Below are 19,593 nucleotides of genomic sequence, written 5' to 3' on the forward strand. Positions count from 1 at the left end.
CTTTCATCTTGAAGCCAAGAACTGACGTCATATCAAACCATTCTGCCCGACAGAGGGACACTGAATCTGCTTGATCCACTCTGAGAACCGAAGATTTAGACATCTAGAGATTTTGCTTCGTCAATGTTTTTCTTTCAAAAAGTTTGTTGAGCGTTGACTGTATTGTGATTATACTCATCTGGAATATTATCAAAATACTTTAATACACTGAATCTGCTTCATCCACTCTGAGAACCTAGCAGAGGACTCAGACAACTAGTGATTTAGCTACGTCAATGTTTTTGTTTCAAAAAGTTAATTCCTAGTTGAGTGTTCTCTATCGATTTAATGTTAAAGAATGTATTGTGATTATATTGATCTGGAATATTATCAAAATACTTTAATGCACTGAATCTGCTTCATCTACTCTGAGAACCGAGTAGAAGAATCAAACAACTGGAGATTTTGTTTCGTCAATTTTTTTGTTTCAAAAAGTTAATTCCTGGTTGAGTGTTCTCCATCGATTCAATGTTAAAGACTTTCTTGTGATTAACGTGATCTGGAATATTATCAAAATACTTTAATACACTGAATCTGCTTCATCCACTCTGAGAACCTAGCAGAGGAATCAGACAACTAGTGATTTAGCTTTGTCAATGTTTTTGTTTCAAAAAGTTAATTCCTAGTTGAGTGTTCTCTATCGATTCAATGTTAAAGAATGTATTGTGATTATAGTGATCTGGAATATTATCAAAATACTTTAATGCACTGAATCTGCTTCATCTACTCTGAGAATCGAGCAGAAGAATCAAACAACTGGAGATTTTGGTTCGTCAATTTTTTTGTTTCAAAAAGTTAATTCCTGGTTGAGTGTTCTCTATCGATTCAATGTTAAAGACTGTACTGTGATATTAACAAAATACTTTAAGAGTTTAATACTCTGTCGTGTTCAACCTGGACTAAATTGATGTAACTTGACCCCAAGAGATAAAACTATTAAAGACAAACCCTATAGTTATAATGTAGTAACGTAGGCTCCAGACTCTAAAGACAATTCTGAGTCTTTGATTAAAAGTGTATATCAGGACTCAATTGCATTTCTTGATCTACACCTCTGACATATTCTACTGTAAAGTCATCTGTTGTCCAATGTCTCTGTGGACCAATGTGTAGATTGGTGAAATCTACTGCAAATTCCACCTTAACAAAGGACAACAGAATACTCTTTTGACATCTTTTAGGTGAAAGAGGACTTATGGCTTTTTTGATATATAAAAACTGAGATATGAGCATATCCTTAATATGCATTGTGTTAAACACACAACTCTTATAAATATGACTAACTGTAGGTCTATGTCTACATCGGAGGTTCTGCTAGATATCTTCATCACAAATTCGATAGAAATCAAAGTAATGGTGTTGTCTTGAAAACCAGTAGGACACTGTAAAAGACAATGAAGTAAATTGCGTGTCCAACACTTGAGGAGTTTTGTTCCTCTAATGGCAAAAAGCTACAACTAAGATGAGAACATTGGTCAATAACAAGTTGTTTTTGTGAGACAACCCAGAAGCAAGAGCCCTAATCTCCTGACAACTTCAACCATCTGTTGGTGTTGATGTAGTTGGGCACCTTAATACTTGAAGCCACCAGAGGTTGCCAGATCCTCCGGTGGGTCACTCTGGTTTACGTGCTTGTGTTGGTCACATTGTGCCTTTTTACAATGGGGTGCAACAGTCCAGGTTGAGACAATGGAAATGCTTTCTCGATAGTTGTTCTTGAACTTTATACACAAAGTTTTGTTTTTTATTTTTGTGGTTTTTCAGGTGATATGGATCAGCAAGAATGAGACAGATTTAGTGTCTATACCATAAGGTAAAGGGGAATTCCACCATAGTCTCGTGACATTTCATGACACACAAACTTATACCTGGTTTGGGACTCTGTGTGTTCTAGATGATCATTTATAGTTTTTCTGGTATATGCACAGAACCACCACCAGTCTCAAAAATAAAGGTTGGCTGAACTCCTTCCCATGGACAAATCTAATAAACTAACTGTATAGCAATTGACTAGTTAGGATATCCCATGTTCCATTCAGGTCGTTCATCATGTTGGACCATGTTCATCGTCGGGTTTCCTGACTTTTTCTGCTTTGTGCCGCATTTAACTGAGGTTTCTGGCGCACGCAATCGTATTTGGCGTATTTTGGCGCAATCATGCTATCATGCAATCATGCAACCCGACTAATTCGGACTGAGCGCGGGATTTAACATTCAAAATTGTGTCGCTAGCCAAGCACCGGGAAGAAGATGGTGAACTCCGGCGGACCTCAGCAGGGAAGCGACACATGCAGGAAATTGGACGCAGGAAATCTGCTACCTACAATGTCATGAAAGCCTTCCGAGAGGAAACCTACACTCTACTTTATGGCTGAGCTTCAGTGCGGTCAAGCACATTTGCCTATGTCGCAAAATGGCAAATTAATCTAAAACCTGGGTCACATATCTCAGATGTGTCGGCCAAGCATATGTACCAGTGCTTTATTCATATGGTGGAATTTGCCAACCAGGTTCTACTAATCTCTGAGGATCCCTGCAATAGCAGATAAGTATACAAGCCCTGATTTCTTAAAGGTAAGCTGTCACCTCGCTGCTTCCCCAACAACCCCCAGTAGTACCTTACTCTGCTGTTTAATGGTGTCCAAATCCATCCATCTACCTTATGGTTACTACTGTATTATTATTGTTAAATCCTCACTTTTATTTCTTCTATTTTAATGAAAACAAAAAAATCTAAGCAGTTGGGACCTAAACCATTCTAACAAGCTTCCTCACCCTCAACATGGCCACCTTTCAATGTCACATCAACTTCTCCTCCACTTCTTCTGCCATTGGCGGCTGGATTCACAGGTGCACTGAGCATGTGCCACTGCACTGCACAGCATGGGTGCTAGGCTGATGTTCCTGAAGGCTACATTTGAGTGTAGCTAGCAGAAGCTTTAACTCAATCTGAACAGTGAAGTGGTGCATGCGCGGTTGGCCTCTTAAAATGACCGCTGATAGCAGAAGAAGAGGTTTCTAGGACTGAAATCAAAGGTGGACTGTTTTATCATGAGTAGCTGGGTAGAATAAACTCATGATGAAGGGTGATAGTTAGAGATAAGCAGACCCGAACTCTAAGTTCGGATCCAGGGTTTGGGTGCATCCCGCGCGACCGGCACATATTGGCAGATTGTGGCCCGAACACCCAATCCTGCAAATTGATGTCCCAATCAATAGCCATAGCCATGGCTAGTTGGCTAGAGGTGTCAATTTACCAGATTGGCTGTTCACCCGCCAATCTGCCAATCAGGGTTGCATGGGATGCACCAGAACCCCAGACCCAAACTTACAGTTCAGGTCCACTTATGTCTAACCACCACCCTTCAGTGTGACTTTATTCTACTCGGCTACTCACACATGAGTGGTGAGCCTTGCATTTCAGTCCTAGCATTCATCTTCTTCTGCTATCAGTGGTCAACAGGCCCACCACCCATGTGCCACTTCATCTCTAGTCATGGCTTCAGTGCAGAGTGGTGAGAAAAGTTGACTGCACCCTTCCTCCTTGACATTGTGTCATTAGAAAAACATGGTATACAAAGAACATTAGGAAAAGATGGAATACAATGTAAAAATAGAATATAATACTATGAGGGATTTGTGGGTAGGAGTGACGTTACCATTGGTGGCCTGTGAAGAAGTCTATAGGGACCACAGCTACAACTACGGCTTCTGGCCACTACACAGATGCCCCGTGTAGCAATTAATTAATCGAAAACATATATAAAATAAAACTGGATACCAAAGACAAAGGAATCAATTACTGAAAACACAAGATCTGATGTATCTGCTCCGGTCTTACGGACCCGACACTTGTTATGGTCTTTTATGTGTTTTCTATACATTACACTTACTGTACATCTGTCATTTTGTCACCAAGTGGTTTTCACACCTTGGAAAGGAAATAGGTGTTTCCTGGTGAGATCTCTTTTCACGCCAACTATTTGTTTTTATCTAAATAAACTGTGTGTTTTTTAATTTTGCTATTGAGTTGTATCATTCTTTCCATCTTGTATCTTGCTTATTACTTTTTTGTTGTTCACTTTTGACTCCTCTACTTCTTGGCAAGCTGAAAGCTGAACCATTGTTAAACCTATATTTGTACTGCGTATATTATGGGAACTGTATATTTAGCGATTCCCAATATACATTTCTATTACTGGAAACATCAACCTCAGTAGTGTTTAGAGAATCTGCAGAGTACACGTTGCACGCACCCTATCATAGTATATGGGCATCATAGAGAAGTGACCTTCTATAGGAGAAGCTCCTGGATGAAAATGTACAGACTTTTGGAAATCACCACATTTAGAGAAGACTGTTCATAAAGATATACATTGTTATGACATATATACTCGAGTATAAGCCTAGTTTTTCAGCACATAAAAATGTGCTGAAAACCCAAACTCTGTTTATACCCGAGTAAAAAAAATATAGGTTTTACCAGGTTTTTGTGGTAAAATTAGGGACCTTGGCTTATACTTGGGTCGGCTTATACTCGAGTATATACGGTATATAATAACATGTATTACCTTTTCCCCTTACTTCCAGACATTTTATTAAAGAGCAATTCCCCAAGAAGCTCAAATCACACTACAATAATAGTAAAATCAGTGTAATTGTATCTAAAATACTAAAAAACATAATATAAATAATCAGAATTAAAAAAAAACAAACACTTAGCCTGAACTTTTTGTGAGTGTTTCACCTTAAATATTCCAGGCAACATGGATAAAAGTTGTGAACGTGAATTGGTGCCCAGCAAATTTGAACTGGAGCTTCTAGGGTCCAATAGAGGAAGTGGTTCTGGAGCCAATTCTGAATTTATGCTGAATTTTTACACAAGTAATCTTTAAGATATATATTGATGATATATAAACTCTCCATGCCCTTGCTTGTGATTGATGTCCCTCAGCCTCAATCCAGTAGTTGCAATCCCATTAGCAGAGCTGAGAGATGTCAGTCACAGACGAGGGAAAGCTACTTCAGCTAAATCTCAGCTAAAGTTCTTATTTGCATATGGATTGGTGTGGGAGGTTAAACTGAGATAACTGATTCCTTTAGGGCCTCATTGGTCATCAGAATCCAAAGGATCTCTGTATAGGGGTCTGGACTTACCAGACACTCAGGCAAAAAGTTGGACAACACAACCAGGGGTGTACCTAAACTCTCTGCTGCCTGAGGCAAGTTATAGAACAGCACCCCCTTTACCCCATCCAGTAATAATATATCAGGTTATTTTATTTTAGTACGTGGGTTCTCCATGTGGCGTCTTAAACCAATGCCGACATTTACTCTGAAGAAACGCTACTTTTAAGTGTCAAGTTCTGCTTAGTAAGAGGTGACTGTACCCCTGGTGCTTCTCCACATCTTGCTGCCTGTGGTGCTACCTGAGGCAAACAGCTCAACTCGCTTTATGGATGGTGCACTCCTGGACACAACCAAACAAAGTGAGTATCAATAGAAAATATATTTAGAGCTTCAACAAACACAGTTTTTCAGATATTTGCCATACTGTGGAGGCCCAGGGTTGGGTGTGTTCTCTGAAATTGCATTAGTCTGTTGTTGATATGCTAGAATCGGTGGACCCCGCTAGTGCCTTGATCTCTTTTCTTTATGGTCAGGTCCTTTGCTTCCTGATTCCTAATTCTTTACTGCGGGACTGTGGGATAAATTTGCTAATGACATTGACAGGCGTCGCAAATGAGGTATAGAAAGACGTAGAGACAGTCCCCATTATGTCCTTAAACATAGCAAACAGCTGTCCATAGCTGTTTTTACTACATTGTGTATATCGTAGCCGGATACTTCTACATAAACAGGGATACTGTCCTGATCAGGGCCGGCTCTAGGTTTCAGTAGGCCCCTGGGCGACTCATTGGGCCTCTTTAGATTGAACTCAAGTGGCGGCATTACAATTTGAGAAACTTTTCCTATATTTGATATACAGCCCTGTCATGGGTTATATTATATACAGCCACCCATGTATTTCTTATATTATATACAACCCTCTCACCAGGTACTGCCAGGCTTCTGCCTCCCACCCCCAGCAGCTCTGGGTCCCGGCACTTGCCCAGGTATGCCAAGTGCTAGCGCCAGCCCTGGTCCTGATGCATACTGTCCCCGTTGTCCTTGTGAGGAGGTGGACCTCTTCCATATAGTTTGGACGGGATTTCTACAATAAAGTTTTGTGGGTGTGCGAAGCTCCGATTGTCTCCGGATTACAATTGACAGCAGTACAAAGACTCACTTTGACAAAAATTTACCATCAAGCCAACAAGCTATTGGCATCTCATTGGATGTTGGAATCCTCTCCTCCAAAATGTCAACAATCAAACTATAAAGTTGGAAAAATATATCTATACAAAACATAATGCACTGAAAAAGTTTGAGGGAAATGGCGTTCCTGGTTTCTGACTCTGGGACATCTGTAAACTTCCCTGCAGTGTTTGTGGACAACCTTTGCCTGGCAAAATTTTTTTTTTTTTTTTTGGGGGGTGGGTGGGGGGGTGGAATGTAGACTTTCTGTAGTATTTGTGTAAATGTTTTATTTTTGTGATCTGTGTGATTGTCTCATAAAAGTGTATAAAATCTTGTTTTTATATCAGCAGAGGAATTTAAGTTAACCCATTTCTTACAATTGAAACCTCTAAAACACTAATTGTCGCTCTGATTCACTCTCGTCTAGACTACTGTAACACCCTACTAACTGGTCTTCCACTCACTCTCCCCTCTACAATCCATTCTCAATGCAGTAGCCAGCCTCGTCTTTCAGACCAAACGCCTCCAGTCTGTGCCAGTCCCTGTACTGGTTGCCCGTCTCCTTCTGTGTACAGTTTAAAATAATAACCCTCATCCACAAAGCTCTGCGTAATGCTGCACCTCCCTATCTCTCTTTTCTCATCTCAGTCTATCGTCCAACCGTGCTCTTCGATCTTCGATCTCTATCAGACTAATACCCGGCACCCAAAAGCCTCAAATGTGCTCTTAAAACCCATTTATTAAGGCTGACACAACAGACTCTTTGACTCTTTATTAACCAATTCTGGGTACTTCCCCTGTCTGTTATCCGGAAAATGCTTCTCTGCAGTCCCACTGACTTTGGACTTTGTAGATAAGGTGGTGGCTGATGGCTGGTTCAAGCAGTAGCATTTTTATTTATTAAATAAACCCCCTCATCCTCATAGACTGTAAGCTCTTGTGTCACCCCCTCATCCTCATAGACTGTAAGCTCTTGTGTCACCCCTCATCCTCATAGACTGTAAGCTCTTGTGTCACCCCCTCATCCTCATAGACTGTAAGCTCTTGTGTCACCCCCTCATCCTCATAGACTGTAAGCTCTTGTGTCACCCCCTCATCCTCATAGACTGTAAGCTCTTGTGTCACCCCCTCATCCTCATAGACTGTAAGCTCTTGTGTCACCCCCTCCTCCTCATAGACTGTAAGCACTTGTGTCCCCCCTCATCCTCATAGACTGTAAGCTCTTGTGTCACCCCCTTATCCTCATAGACTGTAAGCTCTTGTGTCCCCCCTCATCCTCATAGACTGTAAGCTCTTGTGTCCCCCTCATCCTCATAGACTGTAAGCTCTTGTGTCACCCCCTCATCCTCATAGACTGTAAGCTCTTGTGTCACCCTTCATCCTCATAGACTGTAAGCTCTTGTGTCACCCCCTTATCCTCATAGACTGTAAGCTCTTGTGTCACCCCCTCATCATCCTAGACTGTAAGCTCTTGTGTCACCCCCTCATCCTCATAGACTGTAAGCTCTTGTGTCACCCCCTCATCCTCATAGACTGTAATCTCTTGTGTCACCCCCTCATCCTCATAGACTGTAAGCTCTTGTGTCACCCTTCATTCTCATAGACTGTAAGCTCTTGCGTCTACCCCTCATCCTCATAGACTGTAACCTCTGTGATAAATAATACTGCTATATAAATAAAGATTATTATTCCAAAAATGGCGCAAATTTGGTGGATCTACAGGTATTAGGTCAGGTGGTCCAAGGATAATAGGAATATAAATGATAGAATGTAATCCAAGGACTAGTCAAATGAGAACTTGAAAAAAATCACACAATATAGAAATCTACAACCATAGATACAGGCAATGTAGTCAGGATCTCTACCTTCCAGGAATTCCAGGAATTTTGTTATGTAAATGTTAGTATTTGCAGATAATTTCAACCACACGGGAAGAAGGTGTAAAAGAAGTAAACACAGAGTTAAGCCTTCCCAGAGGATAAAAAGCCAGCCAGCTATTTATGAGCGGCCATATACAAAAAGTAAGTCGGACAAACTTTGGCCAACAATTCTCAGTAAAAAAAGACCCTGACCATAAACAACCAAGTTCAGTTTGTCTGAACATTTTATGAACGTATTTAGCTGGTGGGATGGGTAAATTCCTACAAGACACAATTATGCCTCATCTATGGTTTGTCTCTGTTGGCAAATCGATATGTGACTTTTTACCTAGAATATACATTTTTTTATATACAGTTTGGCTTAGGGTTACTACCAAGGGCGTTAACTAATTGACCGCTTTGCTTTAAGAAAGTCACCAGACTGCTACATCTTAAAGTTTTACTGGGTTTAGGCATCATCTGAACTAGGCAGGTAGAAAGGTGCCAGTGCATAGTAACAGGTGAAGAGAGTAGCTAGGAGGAAGCCAAGGTCAGGGCAGGTGGAGTGAGTAGCTAGGAGGAGGCCAAGGTAAGGGCAGGTGGAGAGAGTAGCTAGGAGGAGGCCAAGGTCAGGGCAGGTGGAGAGAGTAGCTAGGAGGAAGCCAAGGTCAGGGAAGGTGGAGAGAGTAGCTAGGAGGAGGCCAAGGTCAGGGCAGGTGGAGAGAGTAGCTAGGAGGAGGCCAAGGTCAGGGCAGGTGGAGAGAGTAGCTAGGAGGAAGCCAAGGTCAGGGCAGGTGGAGTGAGTAGCTAGGAGGAGGCCAAGGTCAGGGCAGGTGGAGAGAGTAGCTAGGAGGAGGCCAAGGTCAGGGAAGGTGGAGAGAGTAGCTAGGAGGAGGCCAAGGTCAGGGCAGGTGGAGAGAGTAGCTAGGAGGAGGCCAAGGTCAGGGCAGGTGGAGAGAGTAGCTAGGAGGAGGCCAAGGTCAGGGCAGGTGGAGAGAGTAGCTAGGAGGAGGCCAAGGTCAGGGCAGGTGGAGAGAGTAGCTAGGAGGAGGCCAAGGTCAGGCAGGTGGAGAGAGTAGCTAGGAGGAGGCCAAGGTCAGGGCAGGTGGAGAGAGTAGCTAGGAGGAGGCCAAGGTCAGGGCAGGTGGAGTTCGGTGGATTTTTAGTGGTCAGACAGAGGTAAAAAATGTGTCTCTGTCTTGCACTATATGTCAATGTATACGCTCAGCGTATCCACTGGGAGCTTTCCCGACATATATGCTAAGCGTATACATAAAATGCAATGAAAATTCAGCCTAAATAAGACACATAGGGGTCATTTACTTACTGTCGCGATCCAGCGGTGAGTTCTCAGACGAGAATTCGGGTCTTCCGGCGATTCACTAAGGTCGCGCGCCCGATGTCCACCACGTGTCGCCGCTGCGCCGAGGTCTGCCGAGGTTCGCCGGAGTTCACCATCTATCCCCGGTGCATGTGAGTGATAGATTTTGCGACTCAATTCTTTGGGTTTTTCAACGGCCACTCCCCCCGATTTCCGTCGCATGCAACCCGGCGCCGATGCACCGAAATCAGATCGCGTGCACCAAAATCCCGCCAGATTTCGCCGCAAAACGGAAAAATTCAGGATACCCGATGAAAATGCGGCCGCAGAGACCTTAGTAAATGACCCCCATATTCCCTTACACTTCAGACACTAACGACTTAATGTCTATCTACCACTTTGCTCACTTGCAGCTTAGTTTTCTTCCAATGTAATACCAAGCAAAGCCACTATGCAATATACTACCAAATTTTGCATGTGGTGAAGAGGCCATAATAATAATTCTTTATTTATATATTATAAAGTACAGATTACGTAGCGCTGCACGGAACTTGCCAAATCGGTCCCTGTCCCCAATGGGGCTCACAATCTAATCAATCTACAAGTACGTTTTTGGAGTGTGGGAGGAAACCGGAGGACCTGGAGGAAACCCACACAAACACAGAGAGAACATACAAACTCTTTGCAGATGTTGGCCCTGGAACTTGAACCCAAGTCCCCAGCGCTGCAAGGCTGTAGTGCTAACCACTAAGCCACCGTACTGCCTGCCATAGTTCTCATTCGAACGCTGCAGTCTCCTTAAAGCGCTGCTTCTAGGGGTGCTGCATATGGGACCCGTGCCAATCAGAAATTCTTGTGTATCGCTTTAAAAATGACTCCTTATTAGGTGATGTGACCAGGAAAGACAAGCAAGCTAAACATACAGGAAAGATCACACAAGGACAACATTCCAGTGATACCTGAAGAAGATACAGAACGCTCCAGACTCGCACATTTTTGCTAGTAACAATATTCTCACTTCATCATGTGATAATGTGTTGGGCACCAGGATCTGAAGGTTACACGTACTCCTAAGGAATATGCTAAATGCTGATTTATTTATGAAGGTGTCAGAGCGCAGCAGATAATGAAATACACCAAAGGGATTACACTGCACAAATGTGTTACATCGCTAATGTGAGTAACCTGGGAATCTCCCCCTGCCGCAGAACCTCAGTATTCTTCTAGGAGATTGACGATTCTTATTATGTTGTTCTTTAGAGTCAAAGATCGGCCATAATGTCAGCAAGTACACAATTGTGGAATAATCCTATAGCCCAAGCTGGGCCAACAACCTACCCCCTCCACAGGCACCAAAACTTGTATCATATAGTCATTTACATCTACAAAAGATGGGGGTACATGAACTAGGCCCTTGTATCTACGTACAATTAAAAGATTTATAGAACTTGGTGCAGGATTTCTGAGGTAACAGCAAAGTAAATCCTGGCAGGACTGGCAGGTACCGTAGCGGGAAACGGCAGTGTACGGGGAGAGGAGGAGGAGGTGAGCGCAGCTCACCCCCGCCCCTCTCCATAGGACCATAGGAAGTAATGGCGCACGGCGCCGTATTACTGCAAAAGATAGGACAGGTCCTATCTTTTTCCGCATACGGAGCGGTATGGTGCCGCACGTGTGCTGCACCGTACCGCTCCCGTAGGGCGCCGTGCGTCCATTGACGTCTATGGAGGACGTATATCGGCCGTATATACGTCGGCCGTATATACGTCCTCCATACGTTAGTGTGAATATAGCCTTAGGGTTTCTCCTAGGAGTCCGTACTCTTCTCTGAGGCTGCATTCACACGACCGTTGAAAAACGGCCGTATATACGGGCGTATATTCGTCCAGAATACGCTACCATTCATTCCTATGGGAGATACGGTGATACAAAGAATTGCCCTATTTGTCACCGTACCGTACCGTACCGTATGTGAGCCGTATAAAAAGATAGAGCATGTCCTATTTTTTCACGTTCTTGCGGCCGTATGCCCCATTGAAGTCTATGGGAACGTATAAAATACGGGTGACATACGTTGTGGCCACCGTATGCTGCCGTATATACGTTCTGTATCTAGGAATACCAGGAACTAGGGGAGGGGAGGGGAGGACTTTCCTGGGAGTCAGAAGCAACATGGCTTATGTGCAGATGGAGAGGCTCCTGGCTCTGGTGCAAGCGCACCCTATCCTATGGGATAAGCGTTTGGAAGACTTCCACAACCGTGCCCTCAAGCACAAAAAGTGGGAGGAGATAACTGCAATACTGTTGCCGGACGAATGGGCTAGTAGCAGTACCCGGGAGCGTGCATCTCTTGGTAAGCTAATTACCCTGCCCTGCAGCCATGTGCATACCCCACCCCTGCGGATCCCTGCAGCCATGCGCCCTGTGTCACCCCTGCAGCCATGTGCCCTGTATCACCCCTGCAGCCATGTGCCTTGTATCACCCCTGCAGCCATGTGCCCTGTATCAGCCCTGCAGCCATGTGGCCTGTATCACCCCTGCAGCCATGTGCCCTGTATCAGCCCTGCAGCCATGTGGCCTGTATCAGCCCTGCAGCCATGTGCCCTGTATCACCCCTGCAGCCATGTTCCCTGTGTCACCCCTGCAGCCATGTGCCCTGTATCACCCCTGCAGCCATGTGCCCTGTATCACCCCTGCAGCCATGTGCCCTGTGTCACCCCTGCAGCCATGTGCCCTGTATCACCCCTGCAGCCATGTGGCCTGTATCACCCCTGCAGCCATGTGCCCTGTATCAGCCCTGCAGCCATGTGGCCTGTATCAGCCCTGCAGCCATGTGCCCTGTATCACCCCTGCAGCCATGTTCCCTGTGTCACCCCTGCAGCCATGTGCCCTGTATCACCCCTGCAGCCATGTGCCCTGTATCACCCCTGCAGCCATGTGCCCTGTGTCACCCCTGCAGCCATGTGCCCTGTATCACCCCTGCAGCCATGTGCCCTGTATCACCCCTGCAGCCATGTAGCCTGTGTCACCCCTGCAGCCATGTGCCCTGTATCACCCCTGCAGCCATGTGCCCTGTATCACCCCTGCAGCCATGTGCCCTGTATCAGCCCTGCAGCCATGTGCCCTGTATCAGCCCTGCAGCCATGTGGCCTGTATCAGCCCTGCAGCCATGTGCCCTGTATCACCCCTGCAGCCATGTGCCCTGTGTCACCCCTGCAGCCATGTGCCCTGTATCAGCCCTGCAGCCATGTGCCCTGTATCAGCCCTGCAGCCATGTGGCCTGTATCAGCCCTGCAGCCATGTGCCCTGTATCACCCCTGCAGCCATGTGCCCTGTGTCACCCCTGCAGCCATGTGCCCTGTGTCACCCCTGCTGCCATGTGCCCTGTATCACCCCTGCAGCCATGTAGCCTGTATCACCCCTGCAGCCATGTGGCCTGTACCTTCTTAATACTTTTCTGTAATATTGCTTGAAACCGCAAATTAATTAAATTTTTTTTTTTTATAGTAAAAAAGGTCTCCACACGATGGGTCTCAGCAAGAGACCAATATAAGAGGGAAAAGTCGGAGAAAGGGCGAAGTGGCAGTGGGAAACTGCACAAGAAACCGTACCTTTACACAAGTTTCATGCGGTTTTTGGATCCGGTGATGGACGTTGGAGAGTAAGTTATCAAAACATATTTTTACTTTAAAGCATTATTAATAAAAGAATTGTAAGTTCTTGTGTCCTCAGAATTGTCGTTGCATCAATGCACTATAGAATATGTGCACAAATTTTTTTTTTTTTTTTTTCTCTAGAACTGCGGATAATTTAGAGGAATCTGCCTCTATGCAGACTGGGGAAGATGTGTTGGAGGAGTCCTTTGAGGAGCAGGCAGAGGATCTATCCACACCTCAACCTCCATCTACACCACCACCACCACCACCGCCGATGCGTTCGCGTAGAAGGAGGCAGCTGGGAGTGTCAAGTCTCAGTATTGCTGCTGAGAGGGAGGTCTTGGATCAGTTGAGGAGGAGGCGCGATGAATCGGCGGAGGACATCTGCATGCGCTCCATGGTGCAAGACCTGCAAGGAGTTCATGAGGATGACAGAATGAACTGCAGGGTAGCCATGATGGCTGTCCTGCAGATTTTTCAAAAGGGCACACCGAAGGACAAGTCCGAGGTGGCTCTTTTTTTGGAAAGACGGCGGCAGCATGTGGGTGGACTGCTACCTCCAAGCCCACCTCCATCCACCAGATACCCTGCCATGGCCCCTATGTTCCATGGGCCCTACGAAGGCTCTTCAGCCATGGCTTCTCATGGCCAAGCAACATCTGGTCCATACACAAGAGAGCTGTATGAACTCTAAATACAGCATTTTGTATTGTATATATTGTTAATATTTCTTTATAAATTCGTTAAAAAAAAAATTTCTTCTTTCATTATTCTTTACTCCATCCACTAACATCCTGTATATGCATGCAAAAGAGACAGATGGGTGCATGGATCAAACAGCAAAGTAGCCTTGCACTCCTCTGTCTCTTCTTCTTACAGACGTACTTTTAAATCACCATCAAATCAAGCATGGATAAACCAGGTACACTTGCTCATAGATACGAGCACCTTGAATGTGGTAATCTTATATTTGTTATAATACCTCCATCTCACTCACACCTCCTTTACTTACCCCTTTGTTAAAATTTGCAAATGTGCTTGAGGAACTCCAAGCTCCATTAACGACTATGATACCTGCAGCTCCACATGTACATTTGAATTATATCCTAAATATTAGGAACAAAGAAGCTAAAAGAAGAGCAGATACGGCCACATTTTGAAAACAATTTTTGAAGATTATTACATCCAAATTCAAATGCACACATAACCATCCATCCACATTGCTAATGTCTTAGAAAAAAAAACACATGACAAGGTATTGTGTATATAATTTTATTAAAAAAAAAAAGATTGGATGAGGTCTTAGTTTACTCCTTTGACTCATTTTCCAATGTCAGCCAAAAAGCAACTATTCGAATATGGGTCAAAGAAGTAGTAAGCTCACAACCCACGTCAAGGGGCCCCATCACTTGCGAGTCCCTACACTAAACTACCAAAACAAAAAAGGTTCAAAATAAAAAAAAACCACTAATCTAAAAGTCCAGAGCCTCAACGTCCACTAATAGCATCCATCTGCCAGGGAACGACACCCTCCGCAGAAACAAAGTAGGAGGCAAACTGCTCACGAACAAACAGTCCAGCCACTCCGGGTCGTCCTTGGAGAGTGTTGTCCAGGGGGATAGATGCTGTTGGATGTTGTCCCTCCACGTCACCATCTGAAGCACCATCGTGGATCCGAACGAAGTTGTGAAGAATAACGCAGGCTTGCACTACCTTCTTAACGTTGTCCGGGTCCATCTGAATAGAGCTATGTAGAACCCGCCACTTGCTGCAAAGAATCCCGAAGGCACACTCCACATACCGTCTTGCTCGGGTGAGCCGATAGTTGAAAATGCGCCTCCGTTCATCCAAACCACGCCGCGGGAATGGCCGCAGCACATGACGGGAAAGTCCAAAGCCTTCATCAGCAACGATAACAAATGGTGCAGGAGGTCCAGTAGATCCAGGTAGACATCTCGGCTCGGGCAGGGTCAGCTGGTTGGAGCGAAGTCGTTCACCCATTCTGGAAGCCCTGAAGACCGCTGCATCCGCAGAGCTTCCATAGGCCCCAATATCAACAATTATAAACTTGTAGTCACTGTCAGCCAAAGCCAACAAAACCACAGAAAAATATTGTTTATAATTGAAGAATTGGGACCCTGAGTGAGCTGGCTTCTTCACACGTATGTGTTTCCCATCCAGCGCCCCGATGCAATTTGGAAACTGTGCTGAGTCCAGGAAACCATCAGAAATCCGGATCCAGTCTTCAGCAGTTGGCACAGGCATCACCGCAGGTCTTAGTCGCTTCCATATCACTTCGCAGGTCAATCTCACGATCATTGAAATGGTGGAAACGCCCAGCAGGAACTCATAATGCAGCGAAGCAAACGAGTTCCCAGTGGCAAGAAACCTAAAAAAAAAAAAAACATTTAATATTTAAACAGACTGTCCAACTTGAAATAATGAAATGTATATACTTGAGAAAACTTACCGCAGTGTCACAATGAGCCGTTCCTCTGGTGTCACAGACCGCCTCATGTTGGTATCCTGAAACCGGAGCCCCGATCGCAGGTCCGCCAAAAGACGATCAAATGAAGTCACAGTCATCCGAACGTAGTTGTGAAACTTGTCCGGATGCTGGCGCAGGTCAGCGTACAAGTTCATGAAGTGACCCCTCCTAGGCCGCTCGGCAACAATGGGATGAACCCAAAATCGCCTAGTCGAGCGCCGCTCCTCCTCACGCATTGCAGAACACCTTCGGAGAAAGCGCAGAACAACCCAGTCCAGGAGCAGATCGTCTGTGGGATTGTACGCCATCGCAAAAGATAAGAAGTGCCAGAAACCAGAACCAGAAGCAGCAATGGAGACTAAACCTTGCTCTCAGAAAAGTCAAAATGGAGTCTGGGCCGGTCAGGTGACCAAATTTGGGGATGGGCAAGCTTTTGTCATCATTTCTCATTATTTGCTGGCCCCCCGTATTTTGTACGGACACGGTACGGATACGGTGCAATACGTGCGCATACGGGTAAAAACGGCACGTATATACGGCACAATACGCCAGAAATATACAGAACGTGAAAATTTAAAAGATCGTGTGAATGCACCCTAAGTCATATAAAGTTATATATTGCAGAGCTCATGTTCTCTCTCTAATCACCTTACAGTTTCACTATAAAGAGTAGTGCAGTTACCCCGGTACCCAGTCATCCCTCCTCATTTGGTCTCTGATAAACCTTCACAATAAATGTTATGCATGAACAGACCCAGAGCTTCTAGCATATTCATGTATATCACTGATGGTAAATGACACACAAGGCTTATGTGTGAGTCAGTCATAAGTTCAGCTTCTTTGTTGTCAGTGCCAATAAAAGAATAAAAAACTATTAAAAAGTTGGTGAATTGCTGTTATTAAAAGCACACTTTGTACCATGGAGGAGCTGAGTAGATTGTACTATCTGCAGGCAGCATGTTATAGAGCAGGAGGAGCTGAGGACATTGTACATAATGGGGCAGATTTACTTACCCGGTCCATTCGCGATCCAGCGGCGCGTTCTCTGCGCTGGATTCAGGTCTGGACGGGATTCATTAAGTTAGTTCCTCCGCCGTCCACAAGGTGGCGCTGCTGCACTGAAGAGCATTGGAACGCACTGGAATACACCAAGCCGGGCTGAGTGAAGGTAAGTGCAAGCTCCGCGACAGATTTTTTTTTTAAATGCGGCGGTTTTTCCGAATCTGTCAGGTTTTTGTTTGGCCACGCCCCCCGATACCTGTCGCGTGCATGCCAGCGCCGATGCGCCACAATCCGATCGCGTGCGCCAAAATCCCGGGGTAATTCAGGGGAAATCGGCGCAAGTCGGAAATATTCGTGTAACACGTCGGGAAAACGTGAATCGGGCCCTTAGTACATGACCCCCAATGTCCTATATGCAAGCAGCATGTTATAGAGCATGAGGAGCTGAGCAGATTGTACATAGGGCCACATTTATCACTCGTTTTTTCTGTTGTTTTTGCGCCTTATCATTCAGGTGCACCATTTTTGCGCCATTTTTGCGATTAAACGCCAAACTAGCCTCGCAGCAAAAATAACCAGCTTTCCCTCATCTATCTTACCAATACAGATGTTTTACTGCGCCTAATGATATTCATCACTTGCAACTTTGTCATTTAGGCGCAAAAACGGGCGCAAAAACACTCCAGCCCGAAGGTGGCGTTATCTGAGAAGAAAGCACTGAGCCCCTTTGCAGAAGAGCTCATTTCTAGCAGCAAAGCTCAGCCAGACACTGGAACATATAATAGATACATTAGATACTCTGCAGACAGGAGCTGCAGACTCTATTTACAGTTCATCACCTTCTATTTACTAAATATTCTGCAAAACGCTGAGCTCACAGCAAGAGCAAGAGAACTTTGCACAAGTTTGCACAAGTTTGCAGACGTTTGCAGATACTACAAACAAGAGTCCCCCATGTAATTCTGCACAGTGGGGCAGATTTACTTACCCGGCCCATTCGCGATCCAGCGGCGCGTTCTCTGCACAGGATTCGGGTCCGGCTGGGATTTAAGAAGGTAGTTCCTCCGCCGTCCACCAGGTGGCGCTGCTGCGCCGAAAATAATCTTAACGCCCCGGAATGCACCATCCCATAGCAGGTGAAGGTGAGCGCTTCCCAAGCGACACATTTCGGTTTTTAAATGCGGCGGTTTTTCCGAATACGTTGGGTTTTCGTTCGGCCACGCCCCCCGATTTCTGTCGCGCGCATGCCGGCCCCGATGCGCCACAATCCGATCGCGTGCGCCAAAAACCCGGGGCAATTCATGTACAAGCGGCGCAAATCGGAAATATTCGGGTAACACGTCGGGAAAACGCGAATCGGGCCGTTAGTAAATGACCCCCAGTGTCTGAGGGGGATATTGTGCAGAATTACAGGGGTGCAGCAGGAGACCAGCACTGGGGGATCCCCTCCAGGAGAAGCCCCTGCTGAGGAGGTCACTGGGTGCTGGGTGCCACACACCTGGGTGCTGCTGTGAGTGTTATCTTCATTCTGGGTTGTGGGAGAAGCAGAGAGGAGCTTGTAGCAGGATCACATGTAAGAGCCCGAATCTAACATTGGGCCTAAACTGCGTTAAAGTAAAGTGATTAATAAGAGGCAGAAAATATACTTATCACAGATGGTTGTAGCTTGTGATAATTCTGTCAAAACAGTGCGCCAGAATTTAGGCGCAACTACTACACTTAGGCGCACAAAAGTGATAAATGGGGCCCAATCTGCAAAACGCTGAGCTCACAGCAAGAGAGAAGAGAAGTTTGCACAAGTTTGCAGATACTACAAACAAGTGTCCCCCATGTAATTCTGCACAGTGTCTGAGGGGGATACTGTGCAGAATTACAGGGGTGCAGCAGGAGACCAGCACTGGGGGATCCCCTCCAGGAGAAGCCACTGCTGAGGAGATCACTGGGTGCAGGGTGTCACACACCTGGGTGCTGCTGTGAGTGTTATCTTCATTCTGGGCTGTGGGAGAAGCAGAGAGGAGCTTGTAGCAGGATCACATGTAAGTGCCCGAATCTAACATTGCGCCTAAACTGCGCCTAAACTGTGTTAAAGTAAAGTGATTAATAAGAGGCAGAAAATATACTTATCACGGATGGTTGTAGCTTGTGATAATTCTGGCAAAACAGTGCTCCCGAATTGAGGGGCAACTACTACACTTAGGCGCACAAAAGTGATAAATGTGGCCCATAGTGTCCTATCTGCAGGCAGAATGTTATAGAGCAGGAGGAGCTGAGCAGATTGTACGTAGTGTCCTATCTGCAGGCAGCATGTTATAGAGCAGGAGGAGCTGAGCAGATTATACATAGGGGGTCATGTACTAAGGGCCCGATTCGTGTTTTACCGACGTGTTGCCCGAATATTTCCAACTTGCGCCGATTTCCCCTGAATTGCCCCGGGATTTTGGCGCACACGAGCGGATTGTGGCACATCGGCGCCGGCATGCACGCGATGGAAATCGGGGGGCGTGGCCGAACGAAAACCCGACGGATTCGGAAAAACCGCCGCATTTAAAAAAAAAATCTGTCGCGGAGCTTGCACTTACCTTCAATCAGCCCGGCTCGGTGAACTCCAGTGCATTCCGATGCTTTTCAGCAGTGCCACCTGGTGGACGGTGGAGGAACTGCCTTAATGAATCCCGGCCGGACCCGAATCCACCGCAGAGAACGCACCGCTGGATCGCGAATGGACCGGGTAAGTAAATCTGCCCCATAGTGTTCTATCTGCAGGCAGCATGTTATAGAGCAGGAGGAGCTGAGCAGATTGTATCATATTCTGTGTCCTATCTGGTGGAGTTTGTGCCCATACTTACTAAGAACCCACAGCCTATAAGTGAATACGGTCACCGGACTGCAAGCAGGGGGAATTTTAATACTAGTTTTCTTAACGGCATT

General features: G+C 45.5%; 2 protein-coding genes across 2 annotated transcripts; one reads left to right on the forward strand and one right to left on the reverse strand.

Annotated features, from left to right (window-relative positions):
• Positions 1-11,363: 11,363 nt before the first annotated feature.
• On the forward strand, positions 11,364-13,869 carry LOC140076466 (uncharacterized). Its single transcript, XM_072122993.1, has 3 exons — positions 11,364-11,872; positions 13,027-13,180; positions 13,317-13,869. The coding sequence occupies exons 1-3, from the start codon at positions 11,515-11,517 to the stop codon at positions 13,867-13,869; spliced, it is 1,065 nt and encodes a 354-aa protein (XP_071979094.1). The 5' UTR covers positions 11,364-11,514.
• A 794-nt stretch (positions 13,870-14,663) lies between these two features.
• On the reverse strand, positions 14,664-15,971 carry LOC140076467 (uncharacterized). The gene is made up of 2 exons (XM_072122994.1): positions 15,646-15,971; positions 14,664-15,564 (listed from the first exon to the last, which is right to left on the reverse strand). The coding sequence occupies exons 1-2, from the start codon at positions 15,969-15,971 to the stop codon at positions 14,664-14,666; spliced, it is 1,227 nt and encodes a 408-aa protein (XP_071979095.1).
• Between the last annotated feature and the right edge of the window lie 3,622 nt (positions 15,972-19,593).

The sequence above is a fragment of the Engystomops pustulosus genome, chromosome 9 (assembly GCF_040894005.1).
Source record: "Engystomops pustulosus chromosome 9, aEngPut4.maternal, whole genome shotgun sequence".
In the NCBI taxonomy this organism is placed as follows: Eukaryota; Metazoa; Chordata; class Amphibia; order Anura; family Leptodactylidae; genus Engystomops; species Engystomops pustulosus.

Excerpts from the sequence above, each read along its gene's own strand:
- LOC140076466 (XM_072122993.1), top strand. The coding sequence starts at position 11,515 with ATGTCCTATTTTTTCACGTTCTTGCGGCCGTATGCCCCATTGAAGTCT. Across the intron at positions 11,873-13,026 it reads CCGGGAGCGTGCATCTCTTG|TAAAAAAGGTCTCCACACGA; the intron begins GTAAGCTAATTA and ends TTTTTTTTATAG. Across the intron at positions 13,181-13,316 it reads CCGGTGATGGACGTTGGAGA|AACTGCGGATAATTTAGAGG; the intron begins GTAAGTTATCAA and ends TTTTTTCTCTAG.
- LOC140076467 (XM_072122994.1), bottom strand. The coding sequence starts at position 15,971 with ATGGCGTACAATCCCACAGACGATCTGCTCCTGGACTGGGTTGTTCTG. Across the intron at positions 15,565-15,645 it reads CGGCTCATTGTGACACTGCG|GTTTCTTGCCACTGGGAACT; the intron begins GTAAGTTTTCTC and ends TTTTTTTTTTAG.